The 27,279-nt window shown below is 43.4% G+C and overlaps 1 protein-coding gene across 26 annotated transcripts in view; it reads left to right on the forward strand.

The window, feature by feature from the left end:
* LOC139580539 (neurexin-1a-like) overlaps window positions 1-27,279 on the forward strand; it is a 605,221-nt gene that overhangs the window by 379,270 nt on the left and 198,672 nt on the right. For all 26 annotated transcript variants that reach the window (XM_071409319.1, XM_071409321.1, XM_071409331.1 and 23 more), the window contains one exon: window positions 11,942-12,123. In XM_071409319.1, coding sequence (XP_071265420.1) covers window positions 11,942-12,123 — 182 coding nt within the window. The remainder of the gene's footprint in view (window positions 1-11,941; window positions 12,124-27,279) is intronic.

A 27,279-nucleotide genomic window follows, 5' to 3' on the forward strand; every position in this document is an offset into this window, starting at 1 on the left:
CAGGCATTCCCTTGGCAGCAAGAGCCTCTCAGTGGATGCTGCAGTGTAACCAAGTGGCATTGGGAGCAACTGCTTGCACACGTGTTACCACTCCACTATGTCTCCCTGTCATGGCTTTTGCGCCATCAGTACAGAAACCAACACATCTTGACCACCAAAGTCCATTTGATGTCACAAAGCTGTCCAGTACTTTAAAAATATCCTCTCCTGTTGTCCTGGTTTACAGTGGGTTGCAGAAGAGGATGTCTTCCTTAATTGACCCCCATAAACGTAACGGACATATACCAGGAGCTGTGCCAGGCCCTCCAAGTCTGTTGACTCATCCAGTGTTGTTTGATGAAGTCATTGTCTGTATAGTTTTTTGGCCTTTTCCCCCAGCATTGTCACAGCCATATCTGTGGCAGCAGGAAGAATTAAGTCCTCCATAATAGCATGGGGCTTGCCTGTCCTAGCCACTTGGTAGCTCACCATATAAGACACTTCTAGCCCCTTCTTATTAATGGTATCTGTTGCTTTTATACATGTCTTACTACTTGAAAGTCGTCTTAATTCTCACTCAAAAAACTCCCGTGGCTTATTTTTCAAATGGGCTTGTTTTGTTTCTAAATGCCTGTGCAAGAGTTTCATCAAGTTGTGAGATAGCACATTTGCAACTATAACACACTGCGGCTGAGGAAAGGCACTACTCCCAATATAAGTGAACCCCAAATCAATGTAGTTCTCATCATATTTGCTCCTCTTCGATGGTCCAATGTCCCTGTCTGTTGTTCGGTGCTTGCCCGGTAAGGGGGCAGTAGCTCTTCGGCTGCATCAGATTCACAACTGTCAGTGTCCATGCTAGCTGGGCTAACAACAAATGTAGAATTACTGATGCTAGCATTGGATGTGCTCGTGTAAGCAGAACAACTTGTGTTGTCGACAGGTGCAGGTGTAGTACTGCTGGTAGTAGCAGTACTACCAGTAGAGCTGGTGTGTGTTTCTATCGACGTGGGCCTTACTTTCTTTTTACCATTTATCAATTTTTGAGCAAACGGAATGAGCAGCAGCTACATTTGGCTACATACGGACCGTTAGTAGAATTCCCGCGAGAGAGTAACGGTTAATGTGATTGGATGTTAATTATTTGACTAGGCTACCTGTATTTGACATTGTGTTGTTATTTTTCCGAACACTAGATGGTTTAATTTTATTTTTGGCAGTGAAACGAGGCCACTCAGGCGAGAAAAAAACCTCAATGCATCTCTATCCCAGCCTGCCTCTCTACCCTGGCCTGCATCTCTACCCTGGCCTGCATCTCTACCCTGGCCCGCATCTCTACCCTGGGCTGCCTCTACTCTGGCCTGCCTCTCTACCCTTCTCTTCCATCACCTGCTTGTCCATCTTGCTCTATCCTGCATCTCTACCCTGGGCTGCCTCTTTACCCTGGCCTGTCTCTCTACACTGGCCTGTCTCTCTACCTTGGCCTGCCTCTCTACCCTGGCCTGTCTCTCTATCCTGGCCTGCCTCTGTATCCTGGCATGCCTCGAGGTGGGAAAATCAAAATAATAAATTAAACAACCATGAGTACACTGTGTTTCTTTACTTCTAAGTCCCAAATGGCACTCCATTCCCTACATAGTACACTACTTTTACAAGAGCCCTATAGGCACTGGTCAAAAGTAGTGCACTATATAGGAAAAAGGGTTCCATTTGTGATGCAGGGTAAGATATAAATCATCAAAATGCTATTTTTTCTACCTCTTCATTATAGTTGGTTCACGTTGGGTCGGTGCTATTTTAATTAATAATTGATCATCTTTCTTCTCCTGAAAGAGAATTCTGTAGAGGACGGTTATCATAAGATCAAACCATCGTATCAAGGTTTTTATGATGTTTCAATCCATCTTTGTTCTTCTTCGATCATGAGGTGCTTCATGTAATTATAGCTTGAAGATGCGTGAAAGTTGCCCCCCCCCCCCCTCACCCTGGGTTGACAACTGGATGACTACCTCAGAAACAGCATGCATCAGTAATGACTGATCATTAGCTATTTGCACTGTTGTTGCCCGGTTACTGTAGCTTTTGAATTAATTTCCCTGTCTCCATTTTGTTGTGTCAGAATAAGGCATTTTAAAAGCACCCTGACAATTTTTTAAAAATAATTTTAGAAATTGAATAAACATGAACGTGTTTTTTCTAGCAACATTTGTTTTCCATATGCTCACAGAAAACTAGAACTAGAATAACCAAAATAAAAGCTAAATAAATAAACAAAATAAATACAGTGCCTTCGGAAAGTATTCAGACCCCTTGACTTGTTCTACATTTTGTTATGTGACACACTTATTCCAAAATGTATAAATAAAAAAAAATGCCCTCATCAATTTACACACAATACCCCATAATGACAAAGCAAAAACAGGTTTTTAGAATGTTTTGCCAATTTATAAAAAATAAAAATGCAAATATAACATTTACCTAAGTATTCAGACCCTTTACTCAGTACTTTGTTGAGGCACCTGTATTTGGAGAGTTTCTCCCTTTCTTCTCTGCAGATCCTCTCAAGCTCTGTCAGGTTGGATGGGGAGCGTCGCTGCACAGCTATTCTCTCCAGAGATGTTCGATCGGGTTCAAGTCCGGGCTCTGGCTAGGCCACTTAAGGACATTCAGAGACTCCTGTGTTGTCTTGGCTGTGTGATTAAGGTCGTTGTCCTGTTGGAAGGTGAACCGTCACCCCAGTCTGAGGTCCTGAGTGCTCTGGAGCAGGTTTTGATCAAGGATCTCTCTGTACTTTGCTTCTTTAATATTTCCCTCCCATCCTGACTAGTCTCCCTGCCCCTGCCACTGAAAAACATTCCCACGGCATGATGCGGCCACCACCATGCTTCACCGTAGGGATGGTGCCAGGTTTCCTCCAGACGTGACACTTGGCAATCAGGCCAAAGAGTTCAATCTTGGTTGCATCAGCCCAGATAATATTTTACCTCATGGTCTGAGAGTCCTTTATTTTTCTTTTGGCAAACTCCAAGTGGGCTGTCATGTGACTTTTACTGAGGAGTGGCTTTCTTCTGGCCACTCTACCATAAAGGCCTGATTGGTGGAGTGCTGCAGAGATGGTTGTCCTTCTGGAAGATTCTACCATCTCCACAGAGGAACTCTGGAGCTCTGCCAGAGTGACCATCGGGCTCTTGGTCACCTCCCTGACCAAGGCCCTTCTCCTTCGATTGCTCAGTTTGGCCGGGTGGCCAGCTCTTCCATTTAAGAATGATGGATGCCACTGTGTTATTGGGAACCTTCAATGCATCATACATTGTTTGGTACCCTTCACAAAATCTGTGCCTCGCCACAATCCTGTCTTGGAGCTCTACGGACAATTCCTTCGACCTCATGTCTTGGTTTTTGCTCTGACATGTATTATCAACTGTGGGACCTTATATAGACAGGTGTATGCCTTCCCAAATCATGTCCAATCAATTCAATTGACCACAGGTGGACTCCAATCAAGATGTAGAAATCTCAAGGATGATCAATAGAAACAGGATGCACCTGAGCTCAATTTCGAGTCTCATAGCAAAGGGTCTGAATACTTATGTAAATAAGGTACTTCTGTTTTTTATTTTTTATACAATTGCAAATATGTATAAAAACCTGTTTTCGCTTTGTTATAATTGGGTATTGTATGGCGTTTCATGAGGAAAAACTATTATTTAATACATTTTGAAGTAAGGCTGTAACGTAACAAAATGTGGAAAAAGAAAAGGGGTCTGAATAAACAGTCAAAAAGAACATGAAAGAGAGAAGACAAAAACAAGATAAATTAAATTGACTTGTTTGACTCACAATTTCATCTTCACAGTTGTGAATTTGCAGGAGCATTGATCTCCGATAGCCTCTCTGCTAAACACCAATAAAAGTTGATTGAGTAACACAGTGCTCATCAACCGTCTAAATGATTTCCCTTGAAGCTGAAATGGTCATCCGATAGAGGTTATTTGGCTGGTTTTAATTGTAGTCCTTCCAGCAGTGACTCGAGATTAAAATAATGGCAAAATACTATATAATATAATATTATTAAACTTTCTTTGGTTCCACCGATTGATTGAAGTTATAAGGATATGAGTTATTTCGAGCAACCCTCTGAACTTGACTTGTTACTTTTAGCTCCTAAAAAGGGTTCCAAAAAGGTTATTCAGCTGTCCTCATAGGATAACCCTTTTTGGTTCCAGGTAGAACTCTTTTTGGTTCCAGGTAGAACCCTTTTTGGTTCCAGGTAGAACCCTTTTGAGTTCCATGTAGAACCCTCTGTGGAAAGGGGTATAAATCACAAAAATCCCACCCACAACGTTGAATCAACATTAAGTTCAGAGTGATGTTTGTGGGTCAACCAACGAAGAGTAAACACCAACAACTTATGAATGATTTTATGAATGATTTATGAATCAATATCAAATGGATGGCTAAGGATTCCCTACATCATGTTTGATTTATTCTAATCCCGTTCGTCTCCGTGACAACGCACCGGGCACGTGCACACACACACACACACACACACACACACACACACACACACACACACTGCCTGTAAAGGGTTGTAATGAAAGCACTTCTAGGTGCTGACGGAACACGGATCCATAACACCATCGATCACATATAGCACCCTACTGTATTCCCTATATAGTGCACTACTTTTGACCAGAGCACTATGGTAGAGCCCGGAAGTAGTGCACTATAAAGGGAAGAAGGTGCCATTTGGGACAGATGCCCTCTCTTCTTTTCATATTTCCATGAACAGATATGTGATTACGATTGGATTTCTCCTCAGCTTCCAGACAGTGGAGGTAATATGAGGCTCATTACCAGGGTGTGTGTGATGTATGTGTGTTTGTCTGATGTATGTGTGTGTGTGTGTGTGATGTTTGGGTGTTTTTGTGATGTATGTGTGTGTGTGTGATGTTTGTGTGTGTGTGTGTGATGTTTGTGTGTGTGTGTGATGTATGTGTGTTTGTGTGATGTGTGTGTGTGTGTGTGTGTGTGTGTGTGTGTGTGTGTGTGTGTGTGTGTGTGTGTTTGTGTGATGTTTGTGTGTGTGTGTGTGATGTTTGTGTGTTTGTCTGATGTATGTGTGTGTGTGTGTGTGATGTTTGTGTGTTTTTGTGATGTATGTGTGTGTGTGTGTGTGTGTGTGATGTTTGTGTGTGTGTGTGTGTGTGATGTTTGTGTGTGTGTGTGATGTATGTGTGTTTGTGTGATGTGTGTGTGTGTGTGTGTGTGTGTGTGTGTGTGTGTGTGTGTGTGTGTGTGTGTGTGTGTGTGTGTGTGTGTGTGTGTGTGTGTGTGTGTTTGTGTGATGTTTGTGTGTGTGTGTGTGTGTGATGTATGTGTGTGTGTGTGTGTGTGTGTGTGTGTGTGTGTGTGTGTGTGTGTGTGTGTGTGTGTGTGTGTGTGTGTGTGTGCGTGCGTGCGTGCGTGCGTGCGTGCGTGCGTGCGTGCGTGCGTGCGTGTGTGTGTTAGTGTGATGTTTGTAGCTAGAGGTCAGAGGAAAGTCTAATGATTGACACTAGGGGAACGGCAGAGTAGAACCGGGGAAAAGGCCCACAGACACACACACACATAAAATCTCACTCTCCTCTTCGTATGTTCTGCCCATCCCCTCTAAATGATGAAAGATATTTAAGATGTAAATATCTTGGCTTGTCCAGAGCCTCATGCTTCATTAAGTAAGCAGCAGAAATAGACCGAGGCAATGAAATGTAACCCCATTAGTCTCAAACACAAGGGGGATGTTTAGGGTTGCTCTGGGTCTGGCTGTGTGTGTGTGTGTGTGTGTGTGTGTGTGTGTGTGTGTGTGTGTGTGTGTGTGTGTGTGTGTGTGTGTGTGTGTGTGTGTGTGTGTGTGTGTGTGTGTGTGTGTGTGTGTGTGTGTGTGTGTGTTTATGGTTGTGCAGTTGGTGTCACATCCATCATGAGAGGAAGACATTTGACTTGACTATGTTAATAATATCTAGTAACAGTGACGATAGATGAGAGAATGAACTAACGCCATAAGACCATATGAATTCATCATTAGAGAGGCTCTGGGAGATTCAGTGATGCAACATTATTATTTCTTCTCTTTCTAATGACACTTCTCTTTTTATCACTTAATCATTTCACACCTCTACCATTCTGTGATTGTTCCTTTCCCTCCATGTTGATTATACAGAGATACATCCAGAGAGACAGAGCGAGGGAGACAGAGAGACAGAGATAGATCAAGAGAGAGAGAGAGAGACAAATAGTGGGGGAGAGAGAGACCCAGAGAGTGGAGGAGAGAGAGACAGAGATATAGCAGGGGAGAGAGAGAGACAGAGAGTGGGGGAGAGAGACATAGAGTGGGGAGAGAGAGACAGAGTGTCGGGGAGAGAGAGAGAGAGTGTGTGGAAAGAGAGAGACAGAGAGTGTGGGAGAGAGAGACAGAGAGTGGGGAGAGAGAGAGAGACAGAGAGTGGAGAGAGAGAGACAGAGATTGAGGAGAGAGAGAGACAGAGATTGGGGAGAGATAGACAGAGAGTGGGGGAGAGAGAGAGAGTGGGGAGAGAGAGACAGAGAGTGGGGGAGAGAGAGAGACAGAGGGTGGGGAGCGACAGAGAGTGAGGAGAGAGAGACAGAGAGTCGGGGGGAGAGAGAGAGACAGAGAGTGGGGAGAGAGAGACAGAGAGTGGGTTAGAGAGAGGTAGTGGGGAGAGAGAGACAGAGACAGAGAGTGTGGGAGAGAGAGAGAGACAGAGAGTGGGGAGAGACAGAGACAGAGAGTGGGGGAGAGAGAGAGAGAGAGAGAGAGAGAGAGAGAGAGAGAGAGAGAGAGAGAGAGAGAGAGAGAGAGAGAGAGAGAGAGAGAGAGAGAGAGAGAGAGAGAGAGAGAGAGAGAGAGAGAGAGAGAGAGAGAGAGAGAGAGAGAGAGATTGGGGGTGTGTGACAGAGAAAACGACAGAGACAGATGGAAAGATAGTGTGGAGACAGTCAACAAATCAAACAGCAAATATTTCCCGGATGAGCCTGTATCCAGTGACTACAAAAAAATCCATATTAGACCTCAGCCTCACAGGCGACACACACCCACACCCGCACTCACTCACTCACACACACATACGCACACACGCACTTACACACACGCACACACACGTGCACACACGCCAAATCCTGAGCCAGAGCATAATTGCACTTGCCCAGGGAGTTACATGTCAGCCGATTTCACGCCCAGGCTCTAGTGTGTAGGTGTAAATTACCCCGTGTGTGTGTGTGTGTGTCTGTCTGTCTCTGTGTGTATGTGTCGGTGTGTCTGTCTGTCTCTGTGTGTATGTGTCTGTCTGTCTCTGTGTGTCTCTGTGTGTCTCTGTGTGTATGTCTCTGTGTGTCTCTGTGTGTATGTGCGAGCGTATGCGTGTGTGTATACACACTCGTGCATGCGTGTGTGTTTGTCTGTTTTTGTGTGGTTGTGTGTGTGTGCGTCCATGTGTGACTGCTGGAGGAGTAGTGTGTAGGTGTGCATTAGCCTCCTCAGTGTATCTCCTTGCTGTAATCCTCCACCAGTCCCCCAAGGACTTTCTCCAATAATCTTACATGCTGTTCTGGCTCTCAGCTCGCCTTAGCTCCATGTCAACAAGCTTCTTAACTACCCTCTGCCGACGGAGCTGTTGGCCGAATGAATTAAGATAGAAGGGTGTGGGCCTGCGTCCCAAATGACACCTGCAGGGCTCTGGTCAAAAGTAATGCACTATATAGGGAATTGGGTACTATTTGGGACGCTGCCCAGGTAACACTTTACTGTAAACCCTGGCATTTATAACACATTATGATTCACCTTACTTATGGAAACATTGTATCCACAGATCCATGTATAGAGAATTTGACAGTAGTTACATTTCTCTCCAAGGTGTTTATATATCATTTATTGCTCCGTCAAAAAATGGAGTTAAAAAAGAAGTGAACCTTTACTACAGTGCCGATAATCTCCAGAAAATGAGCAAAATGTTCTTTGTGATATGATTATTTATTTGGGAAGTCATCAGACTCACTGTCAGCAGAGTAAAGTGTGTGTCTGATCGTGTCACAGACAGAGGGGAGAGATGGCTACTGAAAGGCCCTGGATGTGATGCTCCCACACTGACATGGTATGAAAGGGCTTAATTAGCGTAGTCTGGGTCAGGGATATGGAGCGAGTTGTTTGGGGGCTGGGTCGGGGATATGGAGTGAGTTGTTTGGGGGCGGGGTCAGGGATATGGAGCGAGTTGTTTGGAGGCTGGGTCAGGGATATGGAGCGAGTTGTTTGGGGGCTGGGTCGGGGATATGGAGCGAGTTGTTTGGGGGCTGGGTCAGGGATATGGAGTGAGTTGTTTGGGGGCGGGGTCAGGGATATGGAGCGAGTTGTTTGGAGGCTGGGTCGGGGATATGGAGCGAGTTGTTTGGGGGCTGGGTCAGGGATATGGAGTGAGTTGTTTGGGGGCTGGGTCAGGGATATGGAGCGAGTTGTTTGGAGGCTGGGTCGGGGATATGGAGCGAGTTGTTTGGAGGCTGGGTCGGGGATATGGAGTGAGTTGTTTGGGGGCTGGGTCGGGGATATGGAGCGAGTTGTTTGGGGGCTGGGTCGGGGATATGGAGCGAGTTGTTTGGGGGCTGGGTCAGGGATATGGAGTGAGTTGTTTGGAGGCTGGGTCGGGGATATGGAGTGAGTTGTTTGGAGGCTGGGTCGGGGATATGGAGCGAGTTGTTTGGGGGCTGGGTCAGGGATATGGAGTGAGTTGTTTGGGGGCTGGGTCGGGGATATGGAGCGAGTTGTTTGGGGGCTGGGTCGGGGATATGGAGTGAGTTGTTTGGGGGCTGGGTCAGGGATATGGAGCGAGTTGTTTGGAGGCTGGGTCGGGGATATGGAGCGAGTTGTTTGGGGGCTGGGTCAGGGATATGGAGCGAGTTGTTTGGAGGCTGGGTCAGGGATATGGAGTGAGTTGTTTGGGGGCTGGGTCAGGGATATGGAGCGAGTTGTTTGGAGGCTGGGTCAGGGATATGGAGTGAGTTGTTTGGGGGCTGGGTCAGGGATATGGAGTGAGTTGTTTGGAGGCTGGGTCGGGGATATGGAGTGAGTTGTTTGGAGGCTGGGTCAGGGATATGGAGTGAGTTGTTTGGAGGCTGGGTCGGGGATATGGAGTGAGTTGTTTGGAGGCTGGGTCGGGGATATGGAGTGAGTTGTTTGGAGGCTGGGTCAGGGATATGGAGCGAGTTGTTTGGAGGCTGGGTCAGGGATATGGAGTGAGTTGTTTGGAGGCTGGGTCGGGGATATGGAGTGAGTTGTTTGGAGGCTGGGTCGGGGATATGGAGTGAGTTGTTTGGAGGCTGGGTCAGGGATATGGAGCGAGTTGTTTGGAGGCTGGGTCAGGGATATGGAGTGAGTTGTTTGGAGGCTGGGTCGGGGATATGGAGTGAGTTGTTTGGAGGCTGGGTCGGGGATATGGAGTGAGTTGTTTGGGGGCTGGGAGAATAATAGGGGAGACAGCACAGAGCTACTGGAAAAAACATTGCACTGTGGGAAAAGGATATCGCAGACTCACTGAATATTACATGTGAACATAGCATCTGCATTAGTGAAAGGGGAGGAGCCAGCAATCATCCCCAAAGTGAAATAATGTACACACAAACAGCTGACAGTCGACACTAACAGTACAGAAGGAGTTGTTGCATCATACAGTCATTCAACAAACACAATACAATTGAAATATTTGTTGTATCATTATACCATTTTAACACTATTACTCTATTTAACCTAATCAACTGTTAAAAGTGACAGGATTACATAATGTGCAGACATTACAAATGGTATTTATTACGTGCAGTATAGAGCCTGTACATCAGCAAAGTTTTCATCCATATTATCGATGATAAATGACATCGCTCTTCTTTTATTAATGTATGATCCAAGAGACTGACTAGAATGAAGAGAGCGTGATGGAGGATGAGGAGGAGGAGAAATAGATAGAGTGCTGGCTTTTATATCTCTACGCTCGCCTGGTGATGGATATATACAATCCATTCAGAGAGAGGAGAGGAGGAGGGGGAGAGGGAGGCTGGAAATGTATAAATAAATCCATGGACAATTTATTGATATTTCTTTGTGCGCTGGTTTACAGGAAAATATTGGAATCACAGTCAAAATGATGTATAATCCATTGTTCTTTGCTAAGGCATTTAAACTCAGATCCCTTTATGAATATTTAAAGATTGCTTCTCTCTCTCTCTCTCTCTCTCTCTCTCTCTCTCTCTCTCTCTCTCTCTCTCTCTCTCTCTCTCTCTCTCTCTCTCTCTCTCTCTCTCTCTCTCTCTCTTTCTCTCTGTGTGTGTCCCACTCTCTCTATCTCCCTCCCTCCATCTCTCTCTCTCTCTCTCTCTCTCTCTCTCTCTCTCTCTCTCTCTCTCTCTCTCTCTCTCTCTCTCTCTCTCTCTGTGTGTGTCTCACTCTCTCTATCTCCTCTCTCCTCTCATCTCTCTCTCTCTCTCTCTCTCTCTCTCTCTCTCTCTCTCTCTCTCTCTCTCTCTTTCTCTCTGTGTGTGTCCCACTCTCTCTATCTCCCTCCCTCCATCTCTCTCTCTCTTTCTCTCTCTTTCCCTCCATCTCACTCTATTTCTCTCTTTCACTCTCACTCTCTCTCTCTCACATGCACGCACACGCTTTCTCATTTCGACATAAAGATTGCTGTGTGATACAACATTGGAGTAATCAATCAGATATTGTTGCTAAGCTGACATTGTCAGTCAAGCACTACAACATCCCAATTATTTGTCTTACAGCACGCATGCACACACACACACACACACACACAAAACCTCACAATAAAGAAAAATACGTTTTCTTGAAAAATAACTCCTGTGCTTCAGCTTCTTTTTGGTGCCAAAATGAATTAATTGATGCATATTGTAAAGATAATATGATAATAATAGAATCGATTTTACAAACAGCTTGGCCAGTAAAAGAACCTAAGGCAAAAATATGATTATTAATAGGACTTGAATATCTCCTCAGTTCTTCTCTTTGGGAGCAAACCTCTTTGTTCGTTATTAGAGAATGCTTTTTCCTCCTACCAATCAATTTGAGTAGGTCACTAGAGTCCACCACTACCCCCAGGTGGTTTGCTTTCTACCACAGTCTTTCAAATGAGGAACCGGATGGCACACTTCTTCTATAATATTACATTAAATTAGAAGCTCATGTTTTTTTCTTTTTTAGACAGCCGCACACACATGCAACTGCGTGTGGACACGCAAACACACGCACCCGCACAAGCACACACACACACACACCTTATCACCTCACTGATACGTCTACAGAAGACCGAGGTGTAACGTGCTGAACTCCTGTCGAGGCAGGAAATGGTTTCCTAGCTGGCGTTGTCCTCTAAAGGTTTGTCATTAGCCTAGGCAGCCAATCAAGATACAGCTGCAGGTGCTGTCTGCCTTTGAGACCACTAACGAGGCGTACGAGACCGGGAGGTGGCTGCCGCCCGCATGACGTTTACATGAGCCACGACAGGGGGACAGCTGGGTGTTCATTCTCTCTCTCTGTGCCCTGCTTGTATATCTACTCTTCCAGAAGCTCCAGTGTTTTGTAATAATGAGACATTCTTATACATACCGGAAACTGCTTTTCTGGAAGAAAATGGCTCCCATTTTCATGAAGCTTAAGTTGCTATTTGAATGCCTTGGCGTTACTATAGCTTGTGTGTTTATGTTTCAAAAATGTGATGACTCATGTACAGCTTTACAGAAAGAATTCCGGAGTATAACAAGGGAATGTTCACATCCAGCCTACTTTCTTTCCGATCAGTTACACTATTATCCTGACTTTAAACGCTGTGAAGCACATTTACCCATTTAAAGACATTTCCATGCTAAGATTCCTCTCTCTCCTCTCTCTCTCCTCTCTCTCCTCTCTCACCAGCTGGAACTACGTATATATTTGGCCGTGACGGCGGTCTGATCACGTATACATGGCCTCCCAATGACAGGCCCAGCACGCGGGCAGACAGGCTGGCCATAGGCTTCAGCACACAGCTGAAAGATGCTGTTCTGGTGAGGGTGGACAGCTCCTCTGGCCTTGGAGACTACCTGAAGCTACACATTGTAAGTCACTGACTCTACTATGTTCTACTCATCCTCTACTCTGCTCTAGTCCTACTGATGCTCTACTATATTTTATTATATTATATTCTACTTTACTCTACTCTACTTTACTCTACTCTACTTGACTCTATTCTACTTTACTGCTCTACTCTACTTTACTATAGTCTACTCTACTTCATTGCTCTACTCTACTGTATTCTATACTACTCTACTCTGCTTTACTTTATTCTACTTTACTATATTCTATTCTACTATATCCTACTTTACTTTACTCTATTCTACTCTATTTCACTTGACTCTACTCTACTCGACGTTGCTATAATCTACTTTACTCGTTTCTACTCTACTCTACTTTACTGCTCTACTCTACTTTAATCTAGTCTACTCTACTTTACTGTTCTACTCTACTTTACTCGAGTCTACTCTACTTTACTGCTCTACTCTACTTTACTCTAGTCTACTCTACTTTACTGTTCTACTCTACTTTACTCTAGTCTACTCTACTCTACTTTACTGCTCTACTCTACTTTACTCTATACTACTCTACTCTACTTTAGTTTATTCTACTTTACTCTATTATACTTTACTCTACTCTACTTTAGTTGACTCTGTTCTACTTTACTGCTCTACTCTACTTTGCTATGTTCTACTTTACTATATTCTACTCTACTCTTTTCTACTTTACTATATTCTACTTTACTGCTCTACTCTACTTTACTCTATTCTACTTTACTCTATTCTACTTTACTCTATTCTACTCTACTCTTTTCTACTTTACTCTATTCTACTTTAATCTACTATACTATATTATGCTCTACTCTACTATATCCTACTTTACTTTACTCTATTCTACTCTACTTTACTTGACTCTACTCTACTCGACGTTACTATATTCTACTTTACTCGTTTCTACTCTACTCTATTCTACTTTACTCTATTCTACTTTACCATATTCTACTTTACTCTACTCTCTTTTATCTACTCTATTCTACTATATTATACTCTACTTTACTCTACTCTAATCTACTTTACTCTACTCTACTTTACTCTAATCTACTTTACTCTACTCTACTTTACTATATAATCGACTTTATTAATCTACTTTATTCTACTCTCCTTTACTATACTCTATTATATTCTACTATATTCTACTCTACTATATTCTACTTTACTCTATTCTACTCTACTCTACTGTACTCTATTCTACTTTATTCTACTCTATTTTACTCTACTCAACTCTACTCTAATCTACTTTATTCTACTCTCATTTACTCTACTCTATTATACTCTATTCTACTCTACTTTATTATACTCTACTCTGTTCTACTTTATTCTATTCTACTTTACTATATTCTACTCTATTCTACTCTATTCTACTTTACTTTATGCTACTTGACCATGTTCTATTTTACTCTACTCTATTATATTCTGCTTTACTCTGCTCTACTCTAATCTACTCTACTTTACTTTATTCTACTCTACTCTACTGTACTCTATTATACTTTATTCTACTCTATTTTACTCTACTCAACTCTACTTTACTCGAATCTACTTTATTCTACTCCCCTTTACTCTACTCTATTATACTCTAGTCTACTCTACTTTATTATACTCTACTCTGTTCTACTTTATTATATTCTACTCTATTATATTCTACTCTATTCTACTTTACTCTAATCTACTCTATTCTACTCTACTCTATTCTACTTTATATTTTATTCTACTTTACCATATTCTACTTTACTCTACTCTACTATATTCTACTTTATTCTACTCTATTCTACTCTATTCTACTCTAATCTACTCAACTTTACTCTACTCTACTCTATTCGACTCTACCCCACTTTACTCTACTCTACTTTACTCTTGTATACTGTATTATATTCTACTATATTCTACTTTATTCTATTCTACTATATTATATTCTACTTTACTTTATTCTACTTTACCATATTCTACTTTATTATACTCTACTATATTCTGCTTTACTCTACTCTACTCTACTTTACTTTATTCTATTCTACTCTACTCTACTCTATTCTACTTTATTCTACTCTCCTTTACTCTATTCTACTATATTCTACTCTAATCTACTCAACTTTACTCTACTCTACTCTACTCTAATCTACGCTACTTTACTTTACTCTACTCTACTTTACTCTATTATACTTTATTATATTCTACTCTACTTTACTCGACTCTATTCTACGCTACTCTAATCTACTCTACTTTACATTACTCTACTCTACTTTACTATATTATACTTTATTCTACTCTCCTTTACTCTATTATAGTCTACTCTATTCTACTTTACTCTATTCTACTATATTCTACTCTATTCTGTTCTACTTTACTCTATTCTACTATATTCTACTCTACTCTGTTCTACTTTACTCTATTGTACTCTATTCTATTTTATTATACTCTATTCTACTTTACTCTATTCTACTTTACTCTATTCTACCTCACTTGTTTATCTATTATATCATGATACACACACACACACACATGTACCATGATGGTGATACAGATGATGTGATGATGATGATGATGATGATGGTGATGTTGATGACCGTGATGATGATGATAATGACGATCATGTCAAGGACAACTCCACCAAACCTAAAGATGAAGTAATGGTACAGCAAAGTAACATCACCATGGCCTGATAATAGTAATCCATCGTTTAATGATGACGGCAAATGAATACAGACACGTTGGTGTGGCTTCACACTAGTAGCCCTGGGAACAGTTTTTTTGGCATTCGACAGGCGTCAAATCCCTGCTGTTCTGGTACTAACAAGATGTTGCTTCCCGCCTCCCTCCCCTGATCTGGTCCACGTGTTGTGAGCTGTAAGTACAGAGAGCCTAGTCAGAGACAACACAGTAATGGGGGTTGTTTTATACAGCTCTGACCTGCCCTGTAATTCTACTGCCTTCTGCCTCCCTGACCCGCCCTCCTCCACCAACCACCCACCCACTCTCTCAGAATACTGATAGATGCAGGCAGAGAGTGAGCACAGGCACACATGCTGCTTGTGCGCGCACACACACACACACACACACAAACACACACACACACACACACACACACACACACACACACACACACACACACACACACACACACACACACACACACACACACACACACACACACACACACACACACACACACACACACACACGTCAGATGGACGTGCACACAAACACACACCACTACTACAACTGCAAACATGTACACATACATTCAGTACATAGGCAATAAACTTTAATTCAACATGCCACTGCCCACATACTGTACACATCAAGCAGTCGTCAGGACACACAGCAGTGGTCACATACACACACACACACACCAGGTGATTCTGGGACTAATGCATGGAACATTAAACTAACGACAGGGAAGAACAGGACAGTTTAAAAGAATAATAGCACACTTACACACACGCACCACACCATCTGACGTCACAGTGTGTTATTACACACACACACACTATGTTATCTGACATTACAGCGTCTTAACACAGGGACTGGATGGAGCTCTGGCTGGGAGGGGAAGGGACACTTACAGTATATAGATAAAATAACTGTAATCTCCTACACACAAACACAGAACAACTCATCCAAGCACTCCCACATACCAACATGAATCCATACAGCCCCACACACACGCAAACACAACCCCCATGGACTCCTACATAAAATGACAATAAACTCATGGGACACCTTTCATATGTAAAATAAATGTGTTATCTTACATCTTGTTGAAACGCACGCACACACACACACAAAAACACACAAACACACACACACCTGCCCCACCCCCCCACCTCACACACACCCTCACACGCTCACTCACCCCCCAACCACCAACGGACTCGGAGTACCTAGCAGCAAAGCTAAGAGTTAATGACTTCAACAGAGGCTTGGCTAAATGTGTATCTGGGCTGCAGCTGGTACTCTCTGATTAGACTTAGGGCTGACTTCCAAATGACACCTTATTTCTTATATAGTGCACTACTGTTGTCCAGAGCGCCGGTCAAAAGTAGTGCACTTAATAGGGAATCTGATGCCATTTGGGTCTCAGCCTAGGATGCTGGAGCACATATCACACGCAGGCACAGCAACATATTTGCACCTCATATTAATGCGCCCCTCTGTCGCTCTCTGGGGCCCCCTGGAGCAGGATCCGGGAACCCTGGAGTCAGGGGGAGGGAAGGTAAGAGGGGTGAGGAGGGAGGAGGGAAGGAGGGAGAGCCTCATATGGTGTGAGGCAGCAGGGGGAGGGAGGTCATACGGCTCTGCTAGTAGCAGACGCGTGCTCATTGTGTGTGTTTGTGTGTGTGTGTGTGTGTGTCCATGCTCCCTCCGTGTGCGCTACTGTGACTCCGAGAGCACTTACAGTGAGGAAATGATGATAGGCATGTTATTACTGCAGCGAGGGCACTGGGCTGTGAAACTCATCCTCCTCTCTCTCCTTTGGTGTGTGTGTGTTTGTGTATGTGTGCGTGTGTGTGTGTTTGTATGTCATCCTCCCTCTTCTTTCCTCCCCTCGCATCAGCAACCGCTCTCAATGCTCCTCCTGGTTTTACATTTACTTATTTATTACATGTTCATCTGAGGGGCTTTGTTAAACGTTGCAGAGAGAGAGAGATAGAGGAGAGAGGAAGAGAGAGGGGGAGAGAGCGAGAGAGCGAGAGAGAGGGCGGGACAGAGAGTCAGCTTGGAACAGATCTGGGACGAGGCTAACCATTTCCTGTATTCTTTGAAAGACCATAGTTTTATATTGCATGGATTCCCCTCTACCCATGATTTTCTCATGTCATTTCCAGTGAAACCCAAAGTCAACCACAGCAAACTTTAACATTCATGCCATATTTTATGACCTTCATTTTCAATGGCGTCCCCATATGCCCATGAACCGAGCTGTGACTAGCCTATAACGTCTTAAGAGGAGTGTATGGTCTGTGAGAGATAGGATTAAACCAGATATGAGTATTTACTCCCCTTCTTCCCTCCTCTCATCCTTCCATCCATCCCTCTAATCTGCAGCTCCCATTTGAGAATGATAGAATGGAAAAAAAGAGCGATAGAAACCCACTGGGGCTTGAAGGACGGAATGACACACACGCACGCAAACATTCTCTCTCTCTCTCTCTCTCTCTCTCTCTCTCTCTCTCTCTCTCTCTCTCTCTCTCTCTCTCTCTCTCTCTCTCTCTCTCTCTCTCTCTCTCTCTCTCTCTCTCTCTCTCTCTCTCTCTCTCTCTCTCTCTCTCTCTCTCTCTCTCTCTCTCTCTCTCTCTCTCTCTCTCTCTATGTTATATGGGTAATATGAATGTAAATGCACCTCTAAGGAATAGTGATCCTTCGCCCCCGGCCCTCTCCTCTCTATCTAACCTCTTAGACCCTTTTCAGACTACGACAGATTCTCTTGAGGTTTAGTGAGAATACCGTCGCCTATACTTTTTTTAATCATGTGAACTTGTGAACTTAATACATCTCTAGTGCTACCTCCGTAGGTAGCGTACGACATTCGCCCGACAGTTGCCCCCCTCCGAGCAGGGCAGTGTGAACAGAATTGTCTCGTTCAGCCCCGAACTCCAGCAGTATACATGGTAATAGCAGAGCAATGATTTTGAAATGTATAGACATTTTCTTAATATTTGAGACTTGTTTTATTGAGTTTTTACCTGAAATTGTAGTAGCAGTCTGTTACATTCTGAAGATGCCAGCTGCTCTGAACCACTTAAACCTATGAAAGCCCATCCCCACCACCAAAAGAAAAGTACAATGTCGATAGTAGATCATACAGAAAGGATATATATATGTTTTAAGTTTTAACATGGCACCACATGTCCCAGAGTTTTTCCTGATCTGGTAGGCTAACCTAACAAACTCAGCTGGAAAAAAACACTTTTATATGTGCAATAATGGGAGCAGATAATTTTTCTCCTTGCCCTAGGGAGGATGAAAACAATAAAACCCTGTCAAACTGCAGCAACCTTGTACTTGTTCATATTAATTATATTTTAAAACTAACATGGATTGTTCTTTACACAGACCAAGACAACAACTGTGATTGGACAATATAACTAATAACAGGGCTGAGCTAGCTATATGCGCGGTTTCATCTGTAGTTAAAGTTATTCATACAGAATGTCATCACTATTGTGTTGATCGATTCATTCCAGTCGATCATTTTGGATTTAAAAGGCCTAGGTAGCCGTCCGGTGTTTGAATGTAAAGCACATGTTATCAGAAGGGATGTAGGCTACCTGCAGCTGTGGTTGCTAAAGGCTGAAGTTTATCAGACTGAAGCACAAGCTGATTTAGCATGAGTTAACATATCATGAGGCATTTCAATGCATGCATTTTTTTGGGGTGGCAGATATGGGCTTCCTTATAAAACAGCTCGTTGCTTGTCACTTCTCCCCAGTTAATTCACTTATATTACACCCATGTTTTCAGTCGCAATTAGCTTTTACCACATGTAGGCCAAATCATTTGTATATTGATACAAATGAACCCTGACTTGTTGTAACGTTGTTAGGTAAGCCTACTGTACTTTTATATTCGTAAAACTTTATGTACATATTACACTACATGGCCAAAAGCATGTGGACACCTGCTCGTCGAACATCTCATTCCAAAATCATGGGCATTAATATGGAGTTGGTCCTCCTTTGCTGCTATAACAGCCTCCACTATTCTGGGAAGGTTTTCCGCTAGATGTTGGAACATTGCTGGAGGGACTTGCTTCCATTCAGCCACAAGAGCATTAGTGAGGTCGGGCAATGATGTTGGGCGATTAGGCCTGGCTCAAAGCCTGCGTTCCAATTCATCCCAAAGGTGTTCATCTAGAATGTCATTGTATGCTCTAGAGTTAGGATTTCCCTTCACTAGAAATAAGGGGCCTCTCCCGAACCATGAAAAACAGCCCCAGACCATTATTCCTCCTCCCAATAAACTTTACAGTTGACACTATGCGTTGGGTTAGGTAACGTTCTCCAGGCATCCGCAAACCCATATTAGTTTGTCAGACTGCCAGATGGTGAAGAGTGATTCATCATTCCAGGGAACTTGTTTCCACTGCTCCAGAGTCCAATGGTGGCGAGCTTTACACAACTCCAGCCGACACTTGGCATTGCGCATCGTGATCTTAAGCTTGTGTGTAGCTGCTCGGCTATGGAAACCCGTTTCATGAAGCTTCCGACTAACAGTTATTGTGCCGATGTTGCTTCCAGAGGCAGTTTGGAACTTGGTAGTGGTTGTTGCACTTCCAGCAGTATACCACCCTGCATCCCACTGCTGGCTTGCTTCTGAAGCTAATCAGGGTTGGTCCTGGTCAGTCCCTGGATGGGAGACCAGATGCTGCTGGAAGTTGTGTTGGAGGGCCAGTAGGAGGCACCCTTTCCTCTGGTTTAAAAAATATCCAATGCCCCAGGGCGGTGATTGGGGACATTGCCCTGTGTAGGGTGCCGTCTTTGGATGGGATGTTAAACGGGCATCCTGATTCTCTGTGGTACTAAAGTACTTAAAGTACTTATTGTAAGAGTAGGGGTGTTAACCCTAGTGTCCTGGCTAAACACCCAATCTGACCCTCATACCATCATGGCCACCAAATCATCCCCAGCTTACAATTGGCTCATTCATCTCCTCTCCCCTGTAACTATTCCCCAGGTTATGGGTGTAAATGAGAATTTGTGCTCAGTCAATTTACCTGCTAAAATAAAAAATACATTTAAAAAAAGTTGCAACCGAGGACAGAAGATTTTTTACATGCTATGCGCTTCAGCACTCAGCGGTCCCATTCTGTGAGTTTGTGTGGCCGCCCACTTCGTGGATGACCCATTGTTGCTCCTAGATATTTCCACTTCACAATAACAGCATTACAGTTGACCGGAGCAGCTCTAACAGGGCAAAAATTTGACAAACTGACTTGGTGGAAAGGTGGCATCCTATGTCGGTGCCACGTTGAAATTCACTGAGCTCTTCAGTAATGCCATTCTACTGCCAATGTTTGTCTATGGAGGTTGCATGGCTGTGTGCTCGATTTTATACACCTGCCAGCAATGGGTGTGGCTGAAATAGCCAAATCCACTAATTTGAAGGGGTGTCCACATACTTTTGTATATACAGTGTATGTAAATTGAAACGGTGTTTGTCAATGAGAAAAGCCCCTTAGAGAAAAGGTTCCAGAAGAGTTATTCGGCTGTACCCATAGAAGAACCTTTTACAATGATTCAGGGATTACTGGACCATCTATTATATGACAATAAATTGCCCTTAGGGTTATTACACTGTAGCTGAGATCTAAAGGAATCGATCCCTGATTAGGATAGTTTCTCCTTTTCAACTATCATAGTGTTATTGCCATAGCTGAGTGACGTGTAAGAGACTGAATCCATATAAATTATCATTACCCTACACATTTGTTTTAATATAATGTTTATTTATTCAGTTGCAAGATAACAGCACACAAAAAAACACACTTGCAAACATGACACATATCTACACTAATGATGATTTTCAAATTTTTCAACAACGCAGTTCTTTTGTATCCTCTTGTTTTGAGGTGAGGCATATTCATGTTATTCATGAGTGTATGTAGTAACACACGTCCCTTCATAGTCTTGAGATTTGTCTCAACAAGGCAGGCATTATGCCTTGGCTAATGTAAGCATCATCTCCGTAAAATGTATTGCATTGTAGCTGAAAATGAAATCCAGGCGTACTATGACATTATGCAGATTGTGCTAAACATGGAATTACGTCTTCAGGAATATGGAGCAGAGTAATCCAGCAGTTAGAAAACCGGAACAACGTTTTTCCTCCAACCGCCTGCCACCGTCGCCGTGGCAATTAAATACCTATACGTCAAGGACCCATTGATATTAATTTACAAAGCAGCAACCTGATGTTCTGAAATTCAGAGATATAGGTCCCGAAAGGCATTGTTTACATGCATGTAAACCAATGCATAATGTGGTGTGCTAAATATGATGTAGTCTGTGCCATTGAACTATAATGCTCAGAATGAATAAAGGCCTTCCGACGACGGGAATTTGAATGGCTGATATGGCATTGTTATGCATTCTTTTTTGATGGTCAGTGCACTGTTGGGGATACAAGTAAAAATAGATTGGGAGTGTCTCATTTGAATCTCAATCTCAGTCAGACAGGTATTGGAAATCCATCTGCTAGACCAGTATATTTGCTTTATGAGAGGCAGTTTTGCTGCTGATTATTAGTTTTTTTCAGTGTTGAGCTGTGCTGCTCTGTGGTGGGACTCCAGGGGACCACTGGAGCTTGTTTTGTGCCGACCCCCCCCCCCCCCCCCTCTCTCTCCCTCTCGTTATATCTATCTCTCTCTGTATATATCTATCTCTCTCTCTCTCTCTCTCTCTCTGCATGGGTGTTTTAGGGTGGGGAGTCGTTCTACCATTGCGTTTCTGTGTGCCTTTTTTCCCATACTCTAATTGCGAGTGTCTCTTCAAAACAAGCATTGTAGGCACTCTTGGGCTAAGGAGGACAGCGGCGGGCTGGCTAGCTCAAGCTGTGAAGTTAATATATTCCGGCGAGGAGCGAAGAGGATGGCAGGGAAATAATGACTTTCCTGCTGGAGTGATGCAGGCGATGCTCCCGTCGGTCTCGCCGCAGCCGGCTGCGCTGTGCCTGTGATTGACTACACCTTTAATATTGTTATTTCCTCTCCTCTTCTCCTCCCCTCTTAGACCTCTCTCCTCCCCTCTTTATTCATACAAACCACCCTGTCTTTCTGAGTTGGGAAAGATAGATGTGGTGTGTTGATGTAAGGGGGTTATCGTAGGATTAGCGTGCCAGGGTAGGGCTGTCACAGGTTGTTCCTAGGTCTATAGGGAGGGGATGGGGATGAGGGGGTTATCGTAGGATTAGCGTGCCAGGGTAGGGCTGTCACCGGTTGTTCCTAGGTCTATAGGGAGGGGATGGGGATGAGGGGGTTATTTTAGGATTAGCGTGCCAGGGTAGGGCTGTCACAGGTTGTTCCTAGGTCTCTAGGGAGGGGATGAGGATAAGGGGGTTATCGTAGGATTAGCGTGCCAGGGTAGGGCTGTCACAGGTTGTTCCTAGGTCTATAGGGAGGGGATGGGGATGGGATGAGGTGGTTGGGAGCTTGGCTGCAGGTCTGTGTTCCTGTGTAGGTCTGTAGGGAGGGGAGGTGGTTAGGGGTTGGTGAGGCAGGCCCAGTCATAAATGTTCCTATACGTCTAGAGGGAGGGGAGGGGCTGGTCCAGGCTGTTCCTATAGGTCTAGAGGGAGGGGATAGGTTGGTCATAGCCATACAGCTGTTGTTGTAGGTCTTAGATGTTGTTGCGGACCCTTGTGACAGCAGACTCCCATGTCAGGACCCGGTTGACATAAAAGCAACAGGGATAGACGTGGGCATATCATTGTGTGGATAGCGTGCCAGTGTTGTGCTGGTCCAAGGTGTTCCTAGGTCTCTGGGGATGTGGGCTGGGATGTGAGGAGGTTGTTGGTTGGTTGCTGAGAAAATGAGTCCCTGGGCAGGTGTTTTAATGGGACTGTGGGGGATAGGATAGCGTGCCATGAACTGTCTCCTCCAGAGGCATGGGCCAGCTGTCTCATCTGTGAAGTCTCAATACTATGGTTTATGTTGGCTTATCACGCACAGCATTCACACTTACAAACACTTACAAACACTTATAAACACAGACACCAACAGGTGAAAACCCATCTTTCTTGGTTTAACCTACTTCACACTGTTTATTTATTTGCTAAAGTAATCTAAGTTAATAATTGGCATGGTGTATCCATGGTGTAACTTTCCAGGTAAGTCTTTTCACTTGTTGTTTTAGCTGTCAGCAGTCTCAGCACATTTACGGTGTTTGCTGGTATGTTCCCAATATTCTCTCACTCCTCATCACTGTACCAGCTGTTGCCATGGTAACAATCTAAATCTCCTCTCCAAATGTAGTTCATGTGTCATGTTGTTGGTGATACGATTACAGACTCATATCAGATGATGAACCTTTCAGTCGAAAGGCTAGCAACACATACTGCTATAGATGATTTCTGATTAACATTATTGCAAACAGATGTTCAACCAGTACTTGACTTGGGTCTCAAATGTTCTACTGCTTGAGCACTCGTTCCTCTTGTAGAATATTAGCTCAAAAGTATTACGGAGCTCCTGCACCTAAATATAAACAGTACCGGCATCCAAAATGTATTGTGTTGTGTTATCTGTGTTCTCCTACTCATTCACTTCCTACTCACTCTGTGTCTCCCAGTGAACCCACAGAGCCACAGAATACATAAAAGGCCAAACGGAACAAAGACGATGAGTAGCGGAAAAGTTATGAGGGAGGAAGATAGAGATTTGAAGACCGACAAGTTGGAAGTTCTTTAACACTTTGTATTCACTTCTTTGTTCACCCATAAAGGCATGCAGAAGCACAAACTCACAAACATGAAGATGCACACGCACGCACGCACGCACGCACGCACGCACGCGCACACACACACACACACACACACACACACACACACACACACACACACACACACACACACACACACACTTCACCCCCTTCTGGTGAATTTCAGTCTCTTGTTTTTTTAATGAGCAGTAGTCAGGAATACGAAGCGAACACCTACACAATCCACCCATTCATCCATCTCTTCCAGTGATCTGTCATCGCTTGGTTCAGCCTGACATCAGTCACATCATGCATATCACATCTTAGTTCCCTGGTCTTCTGATTTGATGTTTGAGCAGCTACAGCTGTGACTGTCTAACGCATCAGTTTATGTGGCAGAGGAGGATCTTAATGCGCTAGATGTGAAGGATTATGGAAGGAGGTGGGTGGATTTCTGAGTTACTAACTCACAGTATTTTTCATTTTCTAAACTTGCCTCTCTGCAACTATTTTAGTCTTTTGTCCGTGAGAGAGTAGGCGGTATTACAAAAATATAAAACATCTACTTTATAACTCTATATTGTCCCCAGGCCATTGAAAATGTGGGTGATTAGGGTTGTGGATAATGCATGTCTTTATGCAAAGTGGTTATCTAGCATACAGAGACTCATTCACTCCTTAATTTGAATGTATTCAGATTCTCAACCAGGTGCCACCCCCCCCCCCCCCCCCCCCCATTCCCTTCTGCTAAGGCTAAGCATCATTCATTCAGTGTGAGTAGTGGTAGGAATCAGTGTGGCAGTATCAACTGAAAACAAAAATATATTTACTTGACACATTGGAAAGAACTAACAAAAAACAGAGCAAACTAGAATGCTATTTGGCCTTAACAGAGAGTACGCGGTGACAGAATACCAGACCACTGTGACCCAAAATTAAGGAAAGCTTTGTACACACTCAGTGAGCATAGCCTTACTATTGAGAGAGGCCACCGTAGGCAGACCTGGCTCTTGGGACAAGACAGGCTATGTGCCCGCTGCCAACAAAATGTGGAGGAAACTGAGCTGCACTTGCTAACCTCCTGCCAAATGTATGACCATATTGGAGAAACATACTTCCCTCAGATTACACAGACCCACAATTAAACTCTCATATCTATGTGTCATCACAGCAGTAAGACTTGTGACCTGCTGCCACAAGAATAGAGCAACCAGGGAAGCACAAGCACCATTGTAAATACTAACTATATTCATCTGTCTATTTATTTTCTCTTTCATACTTCAACTATTTGCACGTTGGGCCTCCCGAGTGGCGCAGCGGTGTAAGGCACTGCATCGCAGTGCTAGAGGCATCACTACAGACCCAAGTTCGATCCTGGGCTGTATCACAACCGGCCGTGATCGGGATTCCAAATTCCCACCGGCTTAATGCCCGTTGCTCGTGTTTCTTGGCCCAAGCAAGTTTCTTATTATTATTGAAGTCCTTTAGTAGTGGTTTCTTTGCAGAAATTTGACAATGAAGGCCTGAGTCACACAGTCTCCTCTGAACAGTTGATGTTGAGATGTGTCTGTTCCTTGAACTCTGTGAAGCATTTATTCGGGCTGCAATTTCTGAGGCTGATAACTCTAATAAACTTATCCTCTGCAGCAGAGGTAACTCTGGGTCTTCCATTCCTGTGGCGGTCATCATGAGAGCCAGTTTCATCATAGCGCTTGATGGTTTCTGCGACTGCACTTGAAGAAACGTTCAAAGTTCTTGAAATGTTCCATATTGACTGATCTTCATGTCTTGAAGTAATGATGGACTGTCTTTTCTCTTTGCTTATTGGAGCTGTTCTTGCCATAATATGGACTTGGTCTTTTACCAAATAGGGCTATCTTCTGTATACCCCCCTGCCTTGTCACAACACAACTGATTGGCTCAAACGCATTAAGAAGACAATAAATTCCACAAATGAACTTTTAACAAGGCATACCTGTTAATTTACATTTATTCCAGGTGGCTACCTCATGAAGCTGGTTGAGAGAATACCAAGAGTGTGCAAAGTTGTCATCAAGGCAAAGGGTGGCTATTTGAAGAATCTCAAATATAAAATATATTTTCATTTGTTTAACACTTTTTTGGTTACTACATGATTCCATATTTGTTATTTCATAGTTTTGATGTCTTCACTATTATTCTACAATGTATGCTGGCCTTCTAGGCAGAGTTCCTCTGTCCAGTGTCTGTGTTCTTTTGCCCATCTTCATCTTTATTTTTATTGGCCAGTCTGAGATATGGCTTTTCTTTGCAACCTAGCCTAGAAGGCCAGCATCCCGGAGTCGCCTCTTCACTGATGACGTTGAGACTGGTGTTGTGCGGGTACTATTTCATGAAGCTGCCAGTTGAGGACTTGTGAGGGGTCTGTTTCTCAAACTAGACACTCTAATGTACTTGTCCTCTTGCTCAGTTGTGCACTGGGGCCTCCCACTCCTCTTTCTATTCTGGTTAGAGCCAGTATGCGCTGTTCTGTGAAGGGAGTAGTACACAGCGTTGTACGAGATCTTCAGTTTCTTGCCAATTTCTCGCATGGAATAGCCTTCATTTCTCAGGACAAGAATAGACTGATGAGTTTCAGAAAAAAGTCATTTGTTTCTGGCCATTTTAAGCCTGTAATCAAACCCATAAATGCTGATGCTCCAGATACTCAACTAGTCTAAAGAAGGCCAGTTTTATTGCTTCTTTAATCAGCGCAAAAGATTTCAGCTGTGCTAACATAATTGCAAAAGGGTTTTCTAATGATCGATTTGCCTTTTAAAATGATAAACTTGGATTAGCTAACACAACGTGCCATTGGAACACAGGAGTGATGGTTGCTGATAATGGGCATCTGTACTCCTACGGAGATATTCCATTAGATATCAGCCGTTTCCAGCTACAATAGTCATTTACAACATTAACAATGTCTACACTGTATTTCTGATCAATTTGATGTTAATTTAATGGACAAAAAAACATGTTTTTCTTTCAAAAACAAGGACATTTCTAAGTGACCCCAAACTTTTGAATGGTAGTGTATATATACATATAGTATTTTAATTGTCTCTATTATTTTGAAACTTTTGTAACTGTAATGTTTACTATTCATTTCTGATTTATTTCACTTTTGTTTATTATCTATTCCACTTGCTTTGGCAATGTAAACATGTTTCCCATGCAAATAAAGCCCCTTTGAATTGAATTGAACTGTAACAGTTAGTGAATGGCCTCGTCCGCCAATGATGTCTTCTTTCTCACAACGAGCCAGAGTACCAGGGCTACATGTGGCAGCCACTTCATTTGGATGATATACAATACCTGTCCCCAAAGAATAACGTGTCATCAGCTCCACATTGTGACTGGGCGAGGAGTGTGTAGGATTTACCCTGACTTATCTTTCGATTGCAATAATTTCATAATTTGCTCATGCTCAGACCCACTACAACGCTAAATGGATTGAGAGAGAGAGGGATAGAGGGATGGAAGGATATCAGAGAGAGCGAGAGAGCGAGAGAGCGAGAGAGAGAGAGAGAGAGAGAGAGAGAGAGAGAGAGAGAGAGAGAGAGAGAGAGAGAGAGAGAGAGAGAGAGAGAGAGAGAGAGAGAGAGAGAGAGAGAGAGAGAGAGAGAGAGAGAGAGAGAGAGAGACTATGTCCATCCTTTTATTGCTATAACAAATCACAGTGGGTGTAACTTGTCGTCTTCAAAGCAATACA

Source organism: Salvelinus alpinus, chromosome 7 (assembly GCF_045679555.1).
Source record: "Salvelinus alpinus chromosome 7, SLU_Salpinus.1, whole genome shotgun sequence".
NCBI classification, from domain to species: Eukaryota; Metazoa; Chordata; class Actinopteri; order Salmoniformes; family Salmonidae; genus Salvelinus; species Salvelinus alpinus.